This window comes from Lutjanus erythropterus, chromosome 10, assembly GCF_056507025.1.
Source record: "Lutjanus erythropterus isolate fLutEry1 chromosome 10, fLutEry1.hap2, whole genome shotgun sequence".
Taxonomy (NCBI): Eukaryota; Metazoa; Chordata; class Actinopteri; order Lutjaniformes; family Lutjanidae; genus Lutjanus; species Lutjanus erythropterus.
In genome coordinates, this window is record NC_139326.1 from 5694443 (window position 1) to 5718436 (window position 23994).

The 23994-nt window shown below is 38.1% G+C and overlaps 1 protein-coding gene across 1 annotated transcript; it reads right to left on the reverse strand.

Moving 5' to 3' along the window:
- Positions 1–1081: 1081 nt before the first annotated feature.
- tbx5b (T-box transcription factor 5b) lies at positions 1082–22464 on the reverse strand. The gene is made up of 9 exons (XM_084728013.1): positions 21816–22464; positions 20364–20531; positions 19306–19400; positions 18957–19076; positions 16390–16537; positions 13279–13431; positions 7735–7826; positions 4962–5218; positions 1082–1906 (listed from the first exon to the last, which is right to left on the reverse strand). The coding sequence occupies exons 2-9, from the start codon at positions 20523–20525 to the stop codon at positions 1326–1328; spliced, it is 1608 nt and encodes a 535-aa protein (XP_084584139.1). The 5' UTR covers positions 20526–20531; positions 21816–22464; the 3' UTR covers positions 1082–1325.
- Between the last annotated feature and the right edge of the window lie 1530 nt (positions 22465–23994).

A 23994-nucleotide genomic window follows, 5' to 3' on the forward strand; every position in this document is an offset into this window, starting at 1 on the left:
TCTCCTTCACTGAGACTGAGCACGGAGCTGTGCTTTGCTCCACTAAAGATTGAAAAAAAAAAAAAAAAAAAAGTCTCCCTCCGGCTCTGCTGCGAGAGCTGAGATTATTTTGGTCAGTAAATGTTACTGCCTGTCTGACAATGGGTCACAATTTACATCCTTCACAATGAAGACAGAGGGAGTCATTGAGAGGATAGTGCTGCTCACGGTCTGGCCTTGACAGGGCTCACAGTGCAAACATTTGGATGACACCGGTCTTTGGGTTGACAGAAAGACAAAGTACAACTTTTTAATTGTGCTGCTCTTTTTCTTTTCTTTTCTTTTTTTTTTTTTAACGTCTGAAGCGTCATGGATGTCCAAGTCCAGTCTTTAACGATCCACTGCTCCATCCAGCACAGGGGAGAAACATGACTAACACCTCTTCACAGAGCACAAAATCACACTTTTCACAATTATTTTACAAAGGTCACAGACAGGCGAAGTCCTGGCACTTCCGGGGTGCCACACGGGAACAAACTTCAGAGAAAAATATGAACTGTAGTCAGTGGTGAGAGACACATTTTTGTTCCTGTTTGAATTGTGCAGATGAAGAGTCCCTAAACTGATGTTCCTATCCCAAATGAAGATAGGAAATGTGTATTAGACAAGTATCCTATCTTCCCAAAATCTTAAAGAAACTCTCCTAACTTTAGGATAACTGTTTAACTTACTAACTAGCTGGTTAGTGTTTGCTAAGAGTAGCTAATGGTACTATTCACCAATAGTAACTATTGATAGTGTTTCCTAGAGGTAATGGTAGTGTTGATGTCTAATGGTAGTATTCGCTGGTGTCGGTTTTAATTGTGCCATGAATAACACATCAATTTAATTTAGTGTTGTGTGAAACCACTGAACTACATCTCTCATCTTGCACAACATACGTCATCATCACTAATATTGCTGTCCCTTGTCCCTTGTAAAGTTATCTTACCTGAAGTGTTTTACCCGGTGACTCCTGGTGCTTTTATCAGTCTACGTCCTGGTGCAAAAACACACAGGGATCGTAGCTTCAGCAGCTAACATTAGAGTATCTTTTAAATTATCTTTTAAATTGACAAACATATTGGTATTAATGCCACAATTCAAACAGTAAATACATATGATTTGTCTCTCGTCACTGACAGCCGTTCATATTTTTCTTAAAATATGATCCCATTGTGGTCCACTGTAAGGTGGCGTGACTTCGCCTCTCTATATCACATTTAGTCCGTATACGGTGCAGCATCTTTCAGATTCTGAGTCGAGGCATCTCCATCCAATCGTCAGTCTTTCATCCTCTGGTTCAGTTAGGAGGCTGCACTCCACTCTGGGACTCCACACCGGATGTGTGTGTGCGTCTCTAGCGTGTGGTAGAGAGGAGGGGACAGGTTGGGCGTGTAGCGAGGGTACTCTCTGAGAGGAGGGCTCAGCTGCCTGCTGTGAACGTTTTGGGAGCTCTGAGGTCCAGAGCTCTGGCTCTGATAGGGGTCGTGGGCGATGTGTTCCCCCAGCGGCGGCGAGCTCTGGTGGGCTATGGCACTGAGTCGGGAGCCCTGAGGGCTGGAGCTGTACGGAGGGTGAGGGGTGTAAGGTGGGTATGGGTCCATGGGGGTCATGGCAGAGGGGAGCGGGCATGTGTAAGACCAGGATGCACAGTTGAGTTCATCCAGTCTGGGCTCTGAGCCGGCGAACATGCACGCCTGACGCTGTCCCATGTCTGAGCTGTAGGGGGAGTCGGTGAGACCCAGGGCGGGGGTGTTGGAGAGGCCGGGTGGAGGAGGAGGGTAGGAGGAGGAGTGATAGTAAGACTCGCCCTCACTTGGCGAGCTACCAGTGAAGGGTTTCTTGTACGGATGCTGGCGGGTTCCTGAAGAGCAGTTCTCCTCCACTACAGAGAGAGACAGAGAGAAAACCTCCTGTTTATTTTCATATTTTCATATTTGATCTGAGAGAGTTCACCTCAGAATTCCCAACTTCCCGCATTTGAAAGTTCAAAAAGCTGAGATGAGAACAAAATGTACACTTGAAGAAAAGGTGAATTAGTTTGGCTGCTTTTAAAGTATGTTTGACTTTAACTTAAATGCAAACATAATGACAGGATAGAGTGACCAGACGCCCTGAAAAAATCAGGTATGTTATTCATTTTAAAGCATTTATTGAAAGAATTTATTGGCAATGACATGCCAGTATTATCATGCATCCCTAATTACTTGCCACCAGAGTTGCACCCATGATTAGTTAAGTTTAACCCAAATAATGTTTCTGAGCTTGAGTTTAGTTGCAGGCTTAGAAAATGTTTTGGAATCAAATTATTTAGTATTTTCAGCCTCATTCCATGTTTTTTTTCAATTACATGATCTAAAGTAAGTCTCATCTTCTTGTCTTTTAAAGTGCAGAAGTACTAGCGTCATTTCTTGTAGCTGCTGATTAATATGTCTGAAGAAGCTCATGCAAGCATGTGTAAACGACCAGACATGAAAATAAATTATTTATTCAGCCACTGCCTTAGTAAATCTGATGCTAATTACACACAGTTTGCAAACACAAACTGAACACCAGTCACAGCACAAATTAATATAAATCTGGCTTAAAGGTTGATTTACTACTTCCCAAGGAGCCACTGGTTTCCATTCATCTCAGAACGATATATATAAAAACAACCTGAAGAGACGTTTGAGGTCTTCAACAGTGAAAAAATGATCATTTTGTTTAGTTACACATGTAGTTCCATGATCATCATTCCCCTTGCATTTGGCTGACACTGTTAAACTTGTCTCATGAATGCTTTCTGGTCACCACCTCTGAAATCTTGGACGATGGAGCATCTTCACCACCGAGAAGAGGCGTTTTCAAAAGTCTTCCTACAGCAACTGCATTACCAAGAGGATGCCGTGACTTAACTGACACAAATAAAGATAATGGATCGTAATGCGGTAAGTTAAATCTCTTGATTTTCATACTGGCTGGTTGAAAGTTAGGAAGTCCGTCTTAAAACTTGTCCCTCTCTGGTCGTCCTTTTTTTGACACAATTTCAAAGACTTATGGCTGTAATATAATGTCTCCTGCTACTATTATTATTGGTATTTTATATCCTCGGTTCCAGATGATTTTAAACTCCCTGCTCACTTACAGGAGGTCATTGCCATCTCATTTCTATTAACTAGACGTTCACTTCTGTTTAAACTGAGGGATGGAGCCTCCACCACACAACCAATGGATCAAAGATGTGATGAAAAACGTCAAGCTGGAAAAATCAGATCCACCCTCAACAGCTCCATCGAGAGATTCAACAAAATCTGGAACTCATTATTGAACTATGTGAATATTTTACCAGGTCTGGACTATGAACTCACACCTCTGCAGTCTCTGTCTCTGCTAAAATACAGTAGGATGCACATGTTTTTTTGGGGGGGTTTGTTCTATGTTTTTTGTGATCTGTCCATTTGAGGTACACAGAGATGTCATCTGCATCTGTTCAACCAACAAAATTATCTGTCTTTGTATCTATAATTGGATAGAAGATCAGAGGTGGGCGTGGAAGTCACTTTGAATCTGGTAAATGTTGTATTTTCTAACCTAATATTCATTTGTAATGCAGCTGCTGTGCCTTCAAAGCATCAGTTAATTAATTAAGAAATAAAAATATTTCCATTCCTCTCGCTCTTTTCCATTTTTATTTTTGACTAAACTAAGTGGTATAAACTAAACCCCACCACTCCTAAAACTGTGGGACATTGAGCAATAAGCAACTGAAAAAAAAAGTTTCATGAATGAAAAATTCTCATATTAATTGGAAATAGGAACTCTTTACTGTAGAGATATAAAAATATCCTTCACTTGAACAGAATAATTGAAATTGCAATGATGCTGCATTCATGTTTCTTGATGCATCAATCTTACTGCATTTCATAGTACAAAATGATTATCCATATATTAATATTCTAATATATTATAATATTATAACTTGCTTAAAAATGTAATTAGATAAAAGTAAAAAGTAGTAATCAGAACACTACTGTGTTACATTTTGGAAATTATATTTTTTTGAGAATCTTTGGGTATAAAAAGTATTTGCTAACATTGCATTATTTGTGCCTTCCTGAGTAATGTATTCGGATTCGGATGCATCCCTACTGACTGTTTCAGATATTGATTTTTAACTATTTGCCTTTGTACTTACAGTATTTGTACGATAGCCTGTATTAATGTTTTGTCTGATAAATGTCGGAAAAAATCTATAACTGAAGTGTTAAAAAATGTAAAGTTTAGTTCTGCAGTAACCACTGCTACTATGACATTTGTCCAAAGCTGTATTTCTGATCACTATTAATGTTTTGACACTGAAGTGCAACTTAGTCAGAAGTCTGCATTTGTCTGCTTTTTGGGGGCTGCTCGAGTGATGCTTTCTTACTCAAAATAAGGAAACATTCGCGGGTTTTAATGTCACAAAATTGTGACTTTAAAGCTAGAATTAGTGGGATTTGTCTGAGCTGTCTGTACCATAAATGCACCAGAAAGATAGCTGACTGCTGAGTCTCGTTCCCAGGGTTGATGAAGTGTCCCGAGCACATTACATATGCAGACACCACCACACACTTCTAGTGGGCCATAACTGAGGACTACTTTGTCTGCAATAGGATTTTAAGGTGTAGTATAATGTTTGTCCATTTGTTTCATTGCCTTAAAATTTCTTTTTGTAACCACAAGAGGGTGTCTGGCTGGTTGGTTGTGTGTTGGTTTGGGATTTGTTTTGTTGTGTACTTGTTATCTGTTAAATAATGTGTATTTTTGAAAATATTCTGATAATTCAATAAACTACACTGGTCACATCTGCTTTCATGCCAGTTAACCAGTGGCATTCTGTTATGTTTTTAAAGCCTGACATTTATGCAGTTTTCAATTTTCTTTTGCACAGTGTAGAGACACACACAGCGTCCTCCTACCTTTCCTCTTGGTGCAGTGGTACACCTGCGGCTGTTGGCCGTGCTGCAGGTGAGGATGAGGCAGGATGTAGTGTGCGGGGGCGGCGCTCAGCAGCTCGTGTGGACTGCTGCTGCTGTTCAGGCCGTTCTCACAGCTGTAGGGAGATCCCACGGCTTCGGGGGAGCCTCGCAGACCCCGACCCTCCCCGCTGAACGGGCTCCCACTGGAGCACGCTCTCTGACGGGCAGTACTGCGAGGAACCACAGGGAAGTCCTTACTGAAACAGAAAGAGGTGAGATAAGACACTGCAGAGGGGCAGTTTATAAATGTATTTAAAATACATATTTAATTACTTTTGAGTATTTTGTAATTTGCATTATGAGAGCTTGTATTTGTGTATTTGAAATGCTTAAAATACATCAATTAATATGTCATTTTATTCTCAAATAAGACACTTTTTTATCCAACTGTTCAGGCATTAAACTACCAGGTTCAGGAGAAGATTGTGGTTTGGGTTAAAATACTTATGTTACATTATGTAAGTGTCGTCACTTATGAAATTGAGCTAAAGAAACTACTGTCACACGGAACAAGAACCAAGGTCTCTGGATGTGAAAGTCCTGTGTTTGACTCATCCCTCCCTACGCAGACTTTATCGCAGTTTTTACTGCTCCTGTCACAATTACTACGGCCAGTAGAGGTCACTGCCTTGCAATAAACACAAACAAGCTGCTTGCATAGATGATCTATTCAGCTGTTTTCTGGTCAGGATGGACTGACACCACCCAGCATTAGGGATGTACCCGAATACATTATTGGGAAAGCACAAATAATGAGACAGAAACAGACATTTCTTCTATCCAGAACAGATAATTTTGTTGGTTAAACAGGTACAGATACAGTCTCTGCATACCATGCACATCTTTTCAATGCGGGTGGACAGTGGTCTGGTCTGGACTTAAGGTAGGGTAGCTCAATTTATGTGAATCATTCACATTAAAATAACCTTTGCTCCCGGTGGTCTTTCTGGTGGACAGACTGCTAAACCAAACTCCATTGTCAAAGCAGGTGTTTTATGGCAAGAACATATTTTATCACAGCAAAACCTTTAGTTACACCATCACTGAAACTTCTTTCTGATTCACTTTCCTCTACAGGCCGAATCGGCACACGTCATTTGCTCAATGACATCATTAACTAACCTGTGATCAAGTGTTTGCCACAGACTACACGTGTTGACTGGCCCAGCACTATAGCCCTTGGTAAAGAAAACCTTCAAAAGGCCTACTTTATTTTGAAATAATTTATTAGAGGGGACAACTTGAAGGTTTTTAGAAGTTGGGGTGGACAGGGTCCCTCTGTCCAGGGGCGTTTTCAGACTTTTTTTTTTTTATTACAGGGGTCTTTGAAGTTGACAGCCTTGTAAACCAAACTCTATTCTGTGTTTTATGGTAGGAACATATTTTTTTACAGTAAAATCTGTAGTTACACCATCACTGAAACGTCATCACTTCAATCGACAGACATGCTGACTGGCCCGGCACTATAGTGTTTGGTTTCACCAGCTGCCAGATGCCTGCACTGACTTATGCAGGCATGCAGCGTGTGCACACACACGTGACATTTAATGTGTTATTTCTCATATCTACTTTAATTAACATCACAGTATCTTACAGTATCTGATTCCTGTGTTTGTTGTGCTGTGAAATACAGTGACACTAACATATTAAATTAAAAATTATTCGTACTTAACTTATAATTCATAATAAATTTGGAATTTGTAACAAGACACTTGGATGTTTTTGCACCCATCGCTGAGGAGAAGCAACAATTTGCCTCTAATGGCTTCAGGTGTGCTGCACAAACCTCTGCTGACCCTGTCCAGGTATTTCTGTTAGATTAAATTCTGCCTGGTTGTATTTTTGTGGTCTTGTGTTTTTTTTTTTGTTCCTTTTTCTTTTTCCTCTTTCTTTCAAGTCTACTTAGCTGCTCTCAATCCTTTCAGCTCTGATCTCTCTCTGTACACACTGCCCTCTTGGTGAACTCTGTGGAATGTAGGGGACAGCGGGCCACATCTCCCTGACTCTCGCTGAGATAGTGACACACACTCACGCACGCGCGCGCATGCACGCACACACACAGTCGGTACTGTTTGTGAGATAATTCGCCGCTCTAAAAATAAACATCCATCCGTGTGTCACTTCAGATAGACTCTGCTCTCTCCTCTGGTCTGCTCTGCTCTCCACCAACCACAGCAGCACAATAACACAGGGGTGCTGCATTTAATACAACCCCCTCCTCCTCCTCCTCCTCTTACTCCCTTCTTTTTCCTCCCCCTCTCCTCTGAAACAGCCTCTCCCATTGGCTTGTTAAAATCTCTAAACTGCCTGCCACAACAGTGCTTGAATAAAGATTAGTTCAGCACGCAAGCAGACACCATGTAGGGCCAGCAGCTAATCAGCAGTGACAGTCTAATAGACTAGCAGCAATGTGATATCATCTATCTATCAGTGCTCCGAGTGTGTGTGAGCGTGTGTGTGTGTCGGGTTGGTGCTGCACGTTCTGGACAAGGTTTCAGGCTAAGATCAACCTTCAGGTGACAGTGGCTCACGTCTCTTTGTACCGCTTGGTTCCACTCACACACATAGTCCTGTCTCACACCATATGTAGCCCATCATAACAACCCTCAGAGAGAAGAATAGATTTTGTTTCCAATGAATGCTCACAAACACACAAACACTCGACACACACACACACACACACACACACACACACAAAGAAAGCTGTACTCACCCTTGTAGCTTGGCCATGCGGTGCAGCTCATTGTCGTCGCTGCCTCTGAAGCCCTTCGCAAAAGGATTATTCTCTATCTTCAGCTGTGTAATCTGTGCATATAGAATACAGGAAATCAAACCTTCTTCTTCTTCTGACCTAAAGGTACATTTCACCCCAAAATGAAAAATACATATTTTTCATCTGGCCTGTAGTGCTATTTATCTATCCTGATCAGTGGTGATCAAGTGAAGCAATTATATAATAAACTATAAGTAAAAACAATTAATGATGATTGGTGCTCAAACTTCCCAGACTTCCTAACCTTCCTGCTGTTTACATTCAACCTGACTGATTTCCTGGGTGTACATGTTAATATGTATTTATTTTGTCTTATATTTTCACCCTATTCCATTCTGAATTTAATGGTTAATTCTGTGTTGTAGTTTTTGTGTATTATGAGGAAACTACAACTCTTAATTTCGCTGTACAACCCTGTGTTGTATAATGATAATAATCCTTGAAATTTGTCCCTTTTTTAGTGTAAAGAAATAAGACGACAAGTATACTCTGAAAACCATCCATTTAAAAAACAGATGACAAACAGCCTGAGATGTCTTAAGAAAATATGTGCAATGCCTCAGTTTATCCACATTCAGTTTAGTGCCATTACATTACATTACACACTGGATCTACAAATACACAACAACGTCATATTTTACTTGTTTTTGTTTCAAGCAACGTTTTAGATAAATGTTTGATGTAAATTATTTTGTACTGAGGCTGCTGTTTGACAGTATTTTCCAAAATGCTCAATATTTTATTCTGGAATTAATGACTGCTCTGCAATTTTTTTTGCAAAGTCATTTAGTGACTGAAATGAACATTTGACGCCCCCGATCTAGATTGTTTTGGTGTAGGTCACGGAGTTTGGGAGATATCGGCCGTGGAGATGTCTGCCTTCTCTAAATAGATAGAATGGAAGTAAAGGACAGCTTGTGGTGCTCAAAACGCCTAAAAATACTTTTTAAGCAGTTTTTCTTTCCAGAAATCAGGACCTGGTTACTCGAGATAGAAAGAAAATAGTTCCTATACAACACTTAACACAACAAGTTCCATGAATAATCTTGAGTAACCGGGTCATGATTTCCCGAAAGAGACATTGCTGTTGAGTTTTTTTCAAATGGCACTTTGAGCACCACAAGCCGAGTGACATCCAGCTCCATTACGCTGGAGAGAAGGCAGACATCTCTATGGCTGACATCTCCAAAACTCAGCAACTCGCCAGAACAATATAGATGGATAAATAGCACTGCAGGCCAGGGGAAAAATATGTATTTTTGGAGTATATTTGGAGTGAACTGTCCCTTTAACTCAAGACACAAGCATCACACCATACAGGCCAAAAGCAACGCACAGTTTCATGCACACACAGGCACATTTGGTTTTTTCAGTCGTTCTTTTCATTGACTCAAAGTCAAAAGTTTACTATTCGTCAGAGGCCCTGCCTGCAGATGTTAAAAGCAGCCCCGCTGCAGCTCTGCACGGCCAACATTCCTCAGCTGCTGACGTTTCTAACGGAGCGGACAGTGTCCCCGCCAGCTGACACAGAATAAACTGTTTACCCAAACAGTCGCCAGGTTTAAGGATTTCAGGCCAAAGCTTTTAGAGGTCCAAAGCTCGGAGCTTTGATGTTAAGTCCTCAAACTTTTCTCAGTGATGTCATGGAGGGAAACCTCTCCACGCTGCGTGTCCATCACACAGCAGGCGAGGGGACTGACACAAGCTCAGGTCCAAACAAACTTTGAAGTGCTGATAATACTGATAGCCTCTACCAAAATACTCACTCAAGGGTTCTCATTTTTATATATAAATACTGGAATTAAACATAGAAGTGTGAAACAATAGTATTTGTCACTGTTTTTTTTACACAATAACCAAATTTTACCACACAAATGCAATGGCTCATAAATTAAAAATAATATGTTATACTCTAATAAGTCAATTTAATGTTCACTCTGTCGTCTTGACTCTCAGTACAGTACTACTTCTACTACTAACACTGATAATAATATTAATATAAACCAGTAATTACATTTAAAATACATGTTTTTATTACATTACACTGATGTAGGGGAGACTAATTGTTACTTATTTTACATATTTTCATTCATAATGCACAAAATACACTGGTCATCTTTTGATGAAAGGATCATATATGTGCAATAATTAATAATACAGTCAGTATATTTTCACTAATAAGGACAATACAGTAATACTAAATTTAATACAAGAAGCCAGAGTGTTGGGGGCAATTTACACTGAAAAAAAAAAGTCATATTAACTTATTTTTGTATATAGTTAAAATTATTTGGGATGTCAGTCATCGCATGCATTCAAAACAAAAGTCTGTTTCTATTTTTGCAGAAGACTGGGCAGCTATTCCAGTGGTAACTTGATTTTAATCATTTGAATTGTGTTAAATGTAATTTTATATTTACATTTTTTTTAAGCACGTTCATTTTCTAACAAAAAATGTGTCAACAGATAAACAAGGTGCTTACACTGGGATGTTCAGCTTGGGGGGAAATAGTAGAGAGCTGAGAGAATCCTACTGAGCGCGTGCAGAGTAAGTGTCATCACTTCTGCTGGTTTCTGATTGGAGGAGTTGAGTGTGTTACAATCGCACCCCATCTCCCTTGTTTATATACATAAATACAATCTAATAAAAATATACAGTTACAATAATTAGAATTTACTCTGATTACCAATTATAAAATACTTCAGCTGTTCAGTAAATAAAACAATACAGCATCAACGTTTGTTTATAAACTAAAAGCTGTATCTACTGTTGTAAATAAATAAATGCCTCTTGATGGATTAAACATTATTTTCTGAGCCTTTATGTGTTTGTTTTTGTGCACTTCTTGAAGTTGCAGATAAACGTGTCCAGAATTTAGGCCTCTATTTTGTCAAATGAGCAATTTTTCTGACAACGTATGCTTTATACAATTAAGAAAAAGAACAATTACAAGACTTTATAGAAAACTTATGGTTGAGATTTATTATTTCATGTTGACCAAATTGAGGCTGTCCTGTGAAAACTTAAACGGCAGAGTTGGTTAAAGCTGCAGCAGTCTGTCTTTCTAGTTAGACGCCGAGGAAACCAGATCAGCCAAGATCAAGGGAAAGAAACAGGTCATTACAGACCAACACTCACACGTGTTCGCACACACACACGCACACACATATGCACACACATATGCACACACACATGCACACACACATGCACACACACATGCACGAATAATTTATTTTTGGACATGTTTACAAATACAGAGTAAGGACACATAAACAAAGAAGATGCAAATTGACTTTCTGGATACAAAAGAACGACAGTAATACAAACAAAGTCAAAACTGTCAGTCCATGTGTGTGTGTGTGTGTGTGTGTGTGTGTGTGAACATGTGTGAGAGACAGAAGTTTGAAAGTGGCCAATAACCAAAGGCAAATCTTCATACGCTTATACGCAGATTTGACAGCAGAGCAGATCTGATTTTCACACAGAAGACTTTGAGATCCATTTCCATAATTGTTGGAATAATTATGAGTCAGAGACACTTCACATTGAAACGCCTGATCTAATAGTATTTATTTTAATGTATTGAATTCTCTTTTTGTAACTTTATTACAACAATCATTACTAAATGGTAAAGTTATTTTTACTGTTAACAAACATTCAAAAAATGTTTATTATAAACCAGAGTTTTATAAACATCAGGCGCAACTTTATACTGACATATCCGATGCGGGAAATCCAAATGTGGCAGCCTGGTCAGTGGCCATACGCTTCAAACTATGAATGTAGTGTCAGTTTTGTACGCGCAGGGCTCCGTAGTCAAGTTAACAATTATAAATATACAACATATCCCACAGGCACAAAAACGACTTAGTGAGGTCATACTTTGGGTTTAAATAAGTATGTTACATATGTACATAACATAACGTAACAAAATGTAACGTAACGCATATAAGTATGTATGGTATTGTAATTATAAGTTACAACTTTATAATAGTTCAGTAGTCCAGATAATATTTATGACAGTTTATAAACTAATTATTGCCCATTAACAAAGAGTTACAAACATCTGGTACATGTCCCTATGTACTGATTTCTTAAAGGGATAGTTCACCCAAACATGAAAATTCGGTTAATATCTGCTCACCTCCATGCTGATTGAAGGCCGAGTTTAGTTTGTAAGTCCACAAAACACTCCTGGAGTGTCACAGGAAAACAGTGTTGCAGAATCCAAAACAATGGAAGTGAATGGTGACTAGTTTTGAAACTGAAAAAACAACTAAAATATAAAACATAAAATGCCTCCATACTACTGGTCTGGTGTAAACCAAGTCTCCTAAAGCCCCGACATGCCAAAATGACTTGAAAGACATCATTTACACCATTTTTTTTAGCCTAAAGCTTCACTGTAGATCTTTAGCTTAAAGCCATATTCACATGTGCATACACACTGTCTCAGCTGGGTGTGTGTGGTGAGACAGAGAGCAAACAGCATGTAAGGAGGCTTGGATTACATCAGACGAGCAGTACGGAGGCATTTTTCTGTTCATCTTTGGTTGAAACTGGTCACCATTCACTTCCATTGTTTGGGAGATTCTGCAACACTGTTTTCCTGTGAAACTCCAGCAGTGTTTTGTGGACTAACAGAAATAAATCCGACCCTCAATCAGCATGAAGGTAGTAGATAGTAGATAGTGACTGAATTTTAATTTTTGAGTGAACTATCTCTTTACAAATTATTTGGTAATCATTAACAAGAAATAACACAGGACATCTGAGGAGCTTACGGGAACACTAATCAACATTTTTCACCATTTTTTGTCATTTTATAGACCAAACAACTAATCTATTAATCAAGAAAACAATCAACATATTGATTGACAGCAAAAACAATCGTTAGTTGCAGCCCTACAATACAGGCTAGCTTACTGTAGTTTGGTTGCTGCATTTCTTTGGCTCATTTTTGGCAGTTAGTCATAAACGTTTTACAATGAGAAAGAATAACTTTATTTTTTGCGCCATGATTTCAGCCGGCTGAAAACAGACGAGTTACTGCAAAACAGAGTATAATGGGAGTAAAGTGAAAAATAAAGAATAGAATTATAGCTGTTTAAAAGTTGTTTTCCACATGCTGTTGTGTATAAAAAGATCTAAAAAATACCAATGTATGCAACAATAAACAGGTTTGCTAAAGTTTAGCTATAATATATAATTTCTAAACAAACTATTTTATATTACACAAACTAATGATAAAATAATCTTAATTATAGGATTACTAATAACTATTAAACATAGCTTAATTAACTATTAGTTAACAGTTTATTAATTATGGTTACCATCGGAGAGTTTTAAAATCTCCAATCACTGTATTAGTTTCACCCATAAAGGGGACTCAGGAGGCATCTTTCTAACCCCACAAAGCAGTGTGGTGCTTCCTTTGTACTCACAGTGTTTTGGTGCACTACTGTGTCCTGTGTGAAGCGTACCTTGTGGTTTTGGTAGGATGTCACAGCGATGAAGGCAGTCTCCGAGAAGACGTGGGTGCAGAAGGCCGTGTTTTTTGAGCCGAAGCCGTTGTTCTCGTCCGCCTTGACAATATGGAGACGGGGCTGGTATTTGTGCATGGAGTTGAGTATTATCTGCACGGGGGAGAGATTGAGGAGGTGAGATTGACAGACCTGTCATCTTTCCAGAAACCCACCGGGCAGATGCCGGGACTCAGACTAGACTGGAGGCCAGGTGGAGGGTAAACCCAATTTATGTCAAGGTGCCCAGATTTCATGGATGACATGAATATTTAAGACAGAGATTCACTGTGTGCTTATGAGATGTAAGCCAAGACAATATTTTGTGTTCCAAGGCAATGCATTAATAGTTAAAATCCAACAATATAATATGTACTATTCTAAAATGGGACATATGGACCGTATATTTCGATGCCAGTACTTTTAGGATTATAAATTATGGCTACAAACTTTTACTTGTAATTGAGTATGTCTACACTGGGGGAGACCCGGGGATATTGTAACAGGGGGCAATTGTAACAAACTCAAAACTCCAATCAGAAACTATCTAGAATTTTCAGAACTTTCATCAATTTTATCTCTAGGTTTTTGGTTTAAAAATAACATGAACAATCTGCAATATGCAAGGATGCAACTATAACACTACAACTTTTTGCATTAAACTTAACATTATAGTCTTGTCCTTATATGTGAAAATATATCAATTGTATTATAAATTAGTGCGCGTACAGCAGAAGATGTCCTGTGTATTTCCAGTGGTCTGTGACTTATAAAGGAGAATGTAAAAAAAATGTTACCACTGCCCCAGCTCTCCCCTTTTACTTACATACAAGATCTGAGACCTTCTTCCACCTCAGACTATTTCCCACGACACCGTAACTCCACAAGTGTTTTTTAATTGGATCACGGCCCTCTGTGTGCGCGCGTGCACAGGCGCGAGCACGTTTGTTTATCCAGGGGGGCTCAGTTTAATCGCAGTGACGTGTCCGCCGCTGACATGTATTAGCTAATGGACTTCAGAGTCATTGAAAACATTACGTCTAATTTAACAAGCCTCAAAAGATTATGTTTGTTTGTTTCTGACATGCACGCTCGAAACAATAAACGTGCTCACCTGTTCTCGCGCTGTGTCTGTTACTGCAGGGAAACAGTGAAATAGTGGGAATGAGTCTGTGCTGTGTTGAGGCTGCAGTGAGGCCCTCCTGGTGACTTGTTGTGAAGTCTGCTGAGTTATATTGTGGAGCTGCATGTGCAGCCAGCTGAGTACAGGAGTGAATGGGCTCCTCAGGTTGTGTCTAACTGGACCTGTGACTATAGTTTGTGTCATTTTTCTTCTTAAATTAAAAACATCACTCAGGGTTAATGATCTAAAACGCATATTATGTCGATGTGATGTGGCCAGTAGACTATTTTCAGTGAGAAAGTTATGATGATTTGTGTCCTAATCATGACTGTATTGTATTTTAAATGACTTTTACATTGTATAACCCCACAATTAAAGGGCCACAACTATCATGCAATATACACTGTAAAAATAAACTATTTGTTTTAACTTTAAAAAAGTGTAAAAGTATCAAAATAAACCACTGCACACTGTGCTGACTTTACTGTGACTTTATTAAGACAAAACAAGCATTTCGCCTGTAGCTTTGCACCTTTATAATAATGTTTATAGACAACACGTTCTCACTGCCAACTAATCAAATATGCAGCTTGGTTAATAACCAAACTATGATGCTGTAGTTACCCCTCTATAACGCCAGTTTTGTGCTTGCATGGCTCCGCAGTTAAGTTAGCAATAATAAATATGCAACGTCAGGGCAAATTTTCCAAATACAGGCAAAATAAACATGTTATTTATGTAAGTTCACATAAAATAGCTTAACGTGACGTAAGTTATTATAATCATCTGTTGCAACTTCATAATAACCTTCCAAATAATATTTATAGACAGGTTTACAAACTAATCAAGAACCATTAACAAAGTGTTAGAAATATGTAATGATTTCTTATAAGTTTACAAATCATTCTGTAATCATTACAGGTTCTTAATGTAGCAAATGTATAAAATGTGTGCAACAATAAGCTGTTTAATAATTGAATTTATAAATTACATATAATAATCTACTGGAAATACAAAAAACTTTTTCAACTTAAAAAGTTTGTAAATAAACCACTGCACACTGAGTTGAGTTTACTGTGGCTTTATTAAGAGAAAACAATGCATTTCACCTTTTTTGCTCTGCAAAATTACATGAGAATTTACAGGCATGGTAAGTACACACAGATCACATGAATAATTATCACAGCCATTTCACTTAATTTTTTCAGTATTTAAATTATTTTCAAAAACTGAGTATTAATCCCCCAAAAATATGAAAATACTTTTACACAAAATTATGTTTTTCAAAAGTTAAGCCAAATGACTGTGATAATTAGTCATGTGATCAAGCAAAACAGGTTATTCACACTTATTAAAGTCATAGTAAAGTCACCTCAGTGTGCAATGATTTGTTTATTTCCCGCAACTGACCAGCACCTGATTGCTAACATTGGGTGTGTTGTTTATTTCAAAAAAAGCTAGTACCTTAATTTTTCAAGTTGACTGACTTTGACAAGATGAGTCAAAACAAATACACTATTCCAATTTTTTTATAAACTTTATATTATTTAAGTTGTACTTGAGAAAATATGTTCAGTAAGCTTAAGATATTAAGTTGGATCAACAACTCATCAGTTACACTGATAAACAACACATTTTACATTCAACTCATCATTTCAAGTAAAACTATTTCATGTTAGAAGCACTCATGTTTACAAATTCAGATGTGTTCTGAAAACAAATACTACAAACTTTAAGTTTTAATTAACTTGACTACATAAACCTTCCATATTTATGTTACGATTATGAGAAAAAAATTACCCTGCTTAATTCCTGTTTGATATTTTGGAGTGCAAAGGGCAAAAAGTTTTTAAATTCAAGCGCAAAACAGAAGACAAGAACATTTGTCTTGTTCTGTGCAGAAACATAAACACAGCACATTAGTAAGATACTATTAGAGACAGACTCACATGTCCAAAGGGGTCCAGGTGGTTGTTGGTGAGTTTGAGCTTCTGAAAAGAGACGAGCTGGCGGCTCCAGTGCGCCCCAGTGGCGGGAGAGTCTGGGTGGACGTAGAGCCTCCCGGGCATCGCGGGCTCTGCCTTCCCCGTTATCGACCTACACGGCCAAGAAAACGCAGCGTGTCAGAAAACGGTCAGACATTGACACTCAGTGGGTCACAGCGGTCTGTCTGACCGGCCGTGCACCGCTCTGCTCGACGCCCCGTGGCGCTGGAGGCCTCCGCTGCCGCAGCCTATCTGGTGCTTTAATTAGACAGACACAAACTGCACCTTGTTGTTTGGCTGAAGTTTACACAGGCGTCCACATCTGGACTTTAGTTTAGCCGACCCAAATTAACGCGGGCTCCTCCAAAATTGCTGAGGCCTTTGTTATTTCGTGTTGTTGTGAGGCCGTTAACCTCCCTGCTGAGGAAAAAACATTACACAACTAAAACAACAACAACAAGGACCAAAAACGCACAAGAAAGGAGCATTTTAACCATTTCATCTGAAAACTATTGGACTTTTTCTCGCTGTTTCAGATTCAGTGAGGCGCAGAAACAAAGCCAACCTGTTTGAGCGGTGGCCTTTGTTCACCGTATACATTTTTAATCAGTGCATTAAATATTACGCTACAGGTGACTTTCACTTTATGTTTTACATCTGCACGTTAAAAATTAAAGTTATTATGGCAGAGAGGAGCTACTGAGGTCTGTACCTTAATTTAACCTTCTATGGTACAGTGTTGCCTCAGGCTGACGTACCTATTTTGGCCCTTTACATTCACACAATACATCCTCAGTTATGGCGCATTACTTTAAAAAAGAGGCAGGATCCTCAGGAAACTAATGGCAGTGTTTTAATTGTCACATGACTCTCTGGAGGTCACGTTGAATCCCCCTTTTTTGCAGCCTTCTCACACGGTTCAGTTCCACCATCTCTCGCCATAAACGTGGTCTGAAAATGTGTTTTTCTGTTATTTCACAATCTGGAAAAACACTGGATTCACCTTAATAGATGAGTTAAGTTTCATATTTAAGTCATGAAAAACAGTTAAAATATACACGTTGCCTTCAAATGGCAAATGGTGCACTGAAATATTTTATTTTATTTTAACTTATATGAGCAGTAGCCAAAGCAACACTGTATGTCAGGAAAAACACATAAAAATAAACATTTAAATGTAACGCAAATGATCAAACACTGAAACGTGACTCTCTATCTTGATGAGGAGGGTTCTGATAAATTGGTTTGATAGATTGTTGACGTAAAGTTTGCTGAAAAACTCCAACACAATCATTCATATAGGCTGTTCCACAATGGTTGGCTTGGGGTGACGTCCAGACAAACAAGCTAAAATAAATGTAAAACTGATAAGGCTAGTAAATATTTTCTATTACTGTTGTAATATTTTTTATGTATTCAAAATTAAAAAATAACTCTGTTTTTTCTTACCTTGCCATTATGGTAAGGTGTTGCTTTGACTTAACACCTTAAATTTTACACGTTTTTTCTCCTTTTTTTTCTCCTTCAAATTATTTTTATTAAATCAGTTTTATGGTAAAGAAAATACTAGTTTTTACCAACTGGCATTATAACGTGTACCATAGAGGGTTAATAAAAAATAAATAAATAAACAAATACAAATACAAATATAACGTTCCCAGCTCTGAAGGATAAAATAAGGACTTGAAATATTGATCATGATTGTTACTGTTTTTAAAAACTGCTGTAGACCTACAGCTCCATGTGTTCTGCAGCGCGTAAAGGTCAAATGACATGACCTGGCAAAATGAAAAAAGGGCTAAATTAATTAATTAAAATTAAACAAGAGAATAATTAAGTCAAAATAGATATACTCGTACTTGGAGGAGAATTAATCACCGTATAATCACTCAGATGTATAGTTTAAAACACGTATCGCCACCAAGCGCCTCCATTACGCTCCGAGCTGAGACTTGGCGTCACAGACGCGTGTTTACGTCGTAATAACCGAGTGTCTGTTGCTCTGAAGAGGCAGGACCATTGACGGATCCCACCGTAGAGCAGCACAGCACACAGCTGAATGGGAGACTTTAATCCCGATCTGTGCCGTCTGTCCGCCTGGTGAACCCTCCTTACTCTGATTTAACCGGCGGGCAGTCACGGGGGGGAAACACGGGGAACTAGGCCATCATCATCATCATCATCATCATCATCATCCTCCTGCAGTCTGCGAAGGACCCGACCTTTACACAGTGCAGAGGGAGGGTATTTATAGAGGTTTCAGGCTGAGATCTCTCATTTAACATTCGCGTTTGCCCACAAATAAAAAAAAGTAAGATTATGTGAAGAAAAATAGGTTAACTGATTGTTTTATTTGTTTATTTTGAGTAATGTTAGTTTTGTTGTCGGTTTATTTGTGTTCAACCGGTTAGATATCATTAATAAATAATGTGCTGCGTGCACACACAGCACCCCACGGCCCTTACAGCCGACGTCACTGAAGATTTGGGTGGTTAATCTGAGTTTGGGTGAAAATGTTGCAACATACGAACCATTTGTTGTCTGCGAATTTGTAGCGATGGTCATCCCCCGGCACGATGTCCATCAAAAGTATGTACTTGGTTTTTGGGTTGAGGCCTGTGACCTTCACCTTGTAACTGGGGAACATCCTCCTACAGGGAACACAGTCAAGAAAAATATCGATATTCTTCCCTACACAGACAGATTTAAATGATATATATTTTTAAAAAGTCAGCTGGAAACAGTTTGGCCCATTGTTGGACCAGACACGCGATTCAAAATTTATCTCGTTCATTCTGTGGCCCAATAAAAACATGATAAATTAAATATCTCTAAACTCAAAAAGTCTATCGTCAACACATAATTATTCCTTCCTCCTACCGTCCAGCCTTGGTGATGATCATTTCAGTTCCCACTTCATCAAACTTCGTCCAAAGTTCCCTGTCATGAAGGAAAACTTTGATTCCTTCCATCCCCTGCAGCGAAATATAAACAGTGCTCACTACAACTGAAGAGCCAGATTAAAGCAGGACACACATCCTCAAAATGAAACACTTTCCATTAGATTTTTCTGCGTAAAAATATAGTATATATCAATTGTACAGTGATTTATATATATTTCTTATTATTGAGATATTTTTCGATTCAATTCAAACTTTATTTTGGACTCACAAAAGGGCCAATAGCAGTAAAACAAAAAATTAAACAAATAAAATAGAATATAAAGCCACAGCATAAATTTAAATAATTCATATGTGTTCCATCACTCCAGTGCTTTCTGAGCTTGGATGAGCACCAGGAATAGCACTTAGGGCTGGTTAACGTCTCCATGATGCTGCTCTCTGATTTATCCAAGCAACATGTAAAAGCGTACATCAGATTGGAAATAATGATCCAGAGGTTTAGAACAGGCTACACGACTACTCCAAAACAATCACTAAGTAGTAGGGAAGTAACTATACTAAAAACTAAGGTATGAGACCATTAAAAAACACAATACTATATTTATCACATTATTAAAAGAGAAAGAAAAATAACGACTTGAAAAAAAGTCCTGTATTAAATAATAAAACTTTTAGTCGGTGTAAAAATTGCCTTTCATTTTAACCAAAGGTGTTTCTGTTTTCCTTTTTTGTAAAATAAAATAAAAGCTAAATTTGTAATTGTAATCTTAGGTAGCAAATGTTGGAATTACAGTTACAAAGCAAAAACAATGCAGCAGTTGGTCGAGGTCCTTTTATATAATAAAATAAAAATAATAAAATGAAATAGTAGAATAAACCATGTAATATCATCACTTTCTAATACATATCGAGACACTTTTAAGGAGTGAGGTGATTGTTTTGTATCAGTAATTTATTTCTGATATAATTTATGAGGCAAACGTCTCAATAAAGTTCTCAGTAATCAATGATCAATTATTAATAATCGATATTTACATTATGTTCCGTGGTGCAGGCCGGTACCTGCTGGCTGGACGGTGACGTTGCAGGTGAGTTTAACGTGTAGCTCTGATTCTCCTGTTTGGCCTCTTTCGGGGAGTCCATGCAGTCCGAGTCCGGACGCTCCGCGAGGCCGAACTGGTCCCCTCCGTTTGCCATGACCCACTGAGACACACACACACACACACACACACACACACACACACACACACACACACACACACACACACAGGTCAGTGATATGTAGAACATAAGAAAGTGTTTCATGATGACGAGCTCAGATGATGGCTGTCACAGAAGACTTCTGGTTTTAATCCAGGTTCAATATATGGATCTGTTGAGTCTTAATTATTTTACATTTTAATTACCACTTTCTCACGTTTTTTTTTAACTCGTATTATTTTAAGTGTTCGTTTTGTCTAACGTTTTATTCGTAGCTGCTCGAGCTCTGTGCAGCACATTGTGTTTCCACTTGGACTTCAATGTGCTGTATAAAAAAAAAAACTTTCATTGCTTGCTTGGGAAAAATAAGGTCAGTCTCAGTCTAAATTCAGATATATGGTACTTTAAAAAAAACCCAAAAAACTTTGGTAATTGGTTGGACGGAGCAGTAACGTCCAAAATAAACTGAAGCGACGCAAAATCTAGCAGATATTTATCGATTAACAGCCTTTTATTGCTACAGAAGGATGCGCTGATTTATTGCACCATGATAGTGTGGTGAAAAACCAACAATTTATGGTCCTTCCTTTACAATACAGCATCAGGATAGTGGCTTGCATTACATCACACTGATTTACTCTGCAACTGATCCAATAACTTAATTACAGACTTAAGACGAGACACTTAAGGGAAGATTAAATGTACATGAACTTGAACTTTAGCATTGTTTTGAAGGATATTGGATACAGCTGGTTATTGGCGCCTCCATTCGTCTATTTATTTATTTATTTAATTAATTAATTATTTGGCCCATTTGACCCCGTCTCTTGGTAATCTTTTATTTGTTCTTAACCCCGTTTTTAAGTCATTATTTCCTTCTTCTCTTGTTTTGTGTTTAACCTTTAATGAAGTCTATCTATCTATCTATCTATCTATCTATCTATCTATCTATCTATCTATCTATCTAGCTATCTTTGGGAATATTTATGTGATTTTAAAATTTCACACCGTATAGCTACACCGGTCATATTACATCCACAGCATTAATATTCATATTTTTTTTTCTATTTAATGCATGAGGATAACTGGAGCCTGCAGTTCAACAGTGTGTGAACAGCTGAACTGTGTGTTAAACTGTTTAAAAATGGAGGCAGCTCTCACAGTAAAGTGCATATCATTGACATTAAATAAGCTAACCACAGCCTGTCTGGGTTGTGTGTGTGTATATATATGTGTGTGTGTGTAGGTTATATGTATATATTGTGTGGTCCCCCTGAGGGCCTTTACCTCAGACGCACTGCTCTGCTCTGCCTGCAGAAAACACGCTCATCCTGCTCCTGCGCGCTGTGACTGCAGCCTGCTCGTGTATCTTTTGTTGCTGCAGCTTTCTTTGAATTCCACTTAATTATTTATTTGAAAATCCAGCTGTGAGTCCAGATGTTGCGGTGTCGTCGCTCAAAAATCCACCATGTGAATCCCTGTGCAGCTCTGAAATATCACCGGGTCGTCTCTCGCTGCGTTGTCCGCCTCCCTGCGCGCGCACCGCGGCTCCTCCGCTCCGCTGCCTCGCGTCTCAGTGGAGGCTGTGGTCCGTTCAAAGCGGATGTAATTCCCTCCTCGTTTATATCGCTCCTCTCTCTTTGTTGCCCTCGCGGACTCAGCGGCAGCCCTGAGCTGAACCCCGCTCATCAGATCATTACAAATGGAGTCCGCCTCAGACACTCCGCCCTCCCCCGCCTGCCTCCCTGCGCTCCCATAGGTCTGCACGGTGCATCGGTATCCGCTGCAGCCCGAATCACGGCCGTGACACTGGCCAATCACACACACACGTGCGCGCACACACACGTACACACGCATGCGCACGCGGGATGATTTACTTTTCAAAAGCATCTTTATTAATTCACAGTGTCTATTTCTCACTGTGAGAATAAATCCTTTATCCAACATCATGCACACCTCAAAATCACTGCTGACTCCTTTTATACCAGCAAATAAAATTCTGGATTATCCACACTGTAAAAAATAAACTTATTTGTTTAATCTTCCCTCTCTAGCTGCCTGTTACTGTGAAAAAAATAACTGGGACAGCTCAAAATTTCAATGCAAGAGATTTTTCAGTTTTGAGCCAAACTCAGTCTCATAAACTTTGAAACAAACTTTAAAAGGTTTTGACCTGTAACCTTTAGTTGAATTAATTTACTTTTCTTCTCTATGTAAACTTAAATCTTCTAGAAACTAAAAGAAAATATATTTTAAAAAAAATTGTCACAGTGAGCTGTAAACCTGATTTGTCATTTTGTTGCCTGAAAAGTAAATGGTTTGATTTGAAAATATTAAAATTTTACCCACCATTCACTTTCACATGAATGAATGCATTTTTTTTTTTTTTTTTTTGAAATACAATAAAATTCAACGATTCAAGCTTATCTAAAGAAGAAACAAAAGATAGTAGTTGGTAAAACTTTTTCAAAATTTAGAAATTTAAGTTGTGCTCAAAACTTACAAAATCTATGTGGCCTTGAAATTTTGATTTTTCTCATCTTTTTCAGTTTTAAGCGATAAGCACTCGACTGTCCATTTCATGGGAACTATAAGAACTGAAGTGCCTCCACACATTCATCATATTAATTTAACGTGACTTTCAGCTGCACCTGGAACAACACACACACAAAAACAACTACTTGTTTTAACTTGGAAAAAGTTATTGTCCATGCTGCTTTACGTTTTTAAGTTGACTGAAGACAAGCTGAGTTAATTTTGTGATGATTCAAAACAAATAAGCTTTTCTGATCAAATAAACTTAATAATTTAGTTGTACTTGAGAAAATATGTTCAATAAACTTAAGTTATTAAGTTGAACCAACAATTCTTCAGTAAAACTGATTTGATTTACTTTTACATTTTCTCAGTTTGAAGAGTCAGGTCATTGAACTCATCACTTCAAATCAAAAGACTTAAAGATAGAAGAACTCATGTTCTGGAAAATAAATACAAGAAATTAAAGTTCACTGAACTTGAATGAATAAAACTGGTATATTTACGTTAAGTTGATAAGGAAAGATTAGTTGATTCCACTAAATTCCTTCATCTTTTTTTTTGCAGTTGTTATAATTGATCAGAAAAACTTATGAAAGTTTATTGTACTATTACCTATGAAATGTTGCATCTACGAGGGAAAAAATATATATATATTATATAGATTTTGTGATATGAGATTGTCTTTGATTTTAGAAATTGCTAGGTTATATTGTGATATATATTATTTATATCATAATATAATAAATTGTAATAAATGTTGTCTTTTTCTGGTTTTAAAGGCTGCATTTGAGTAAAGTGGTGCAGGTTTTACTTTCTGAACTGTTGCCTTTACCCACTTACGTCTACATTAGTAATTATTAATTATTAAAACTCTCAGGCCTGTAATGTTGTTGTGATATCAGTAAATATTGCTCATGAGGTATTTGGT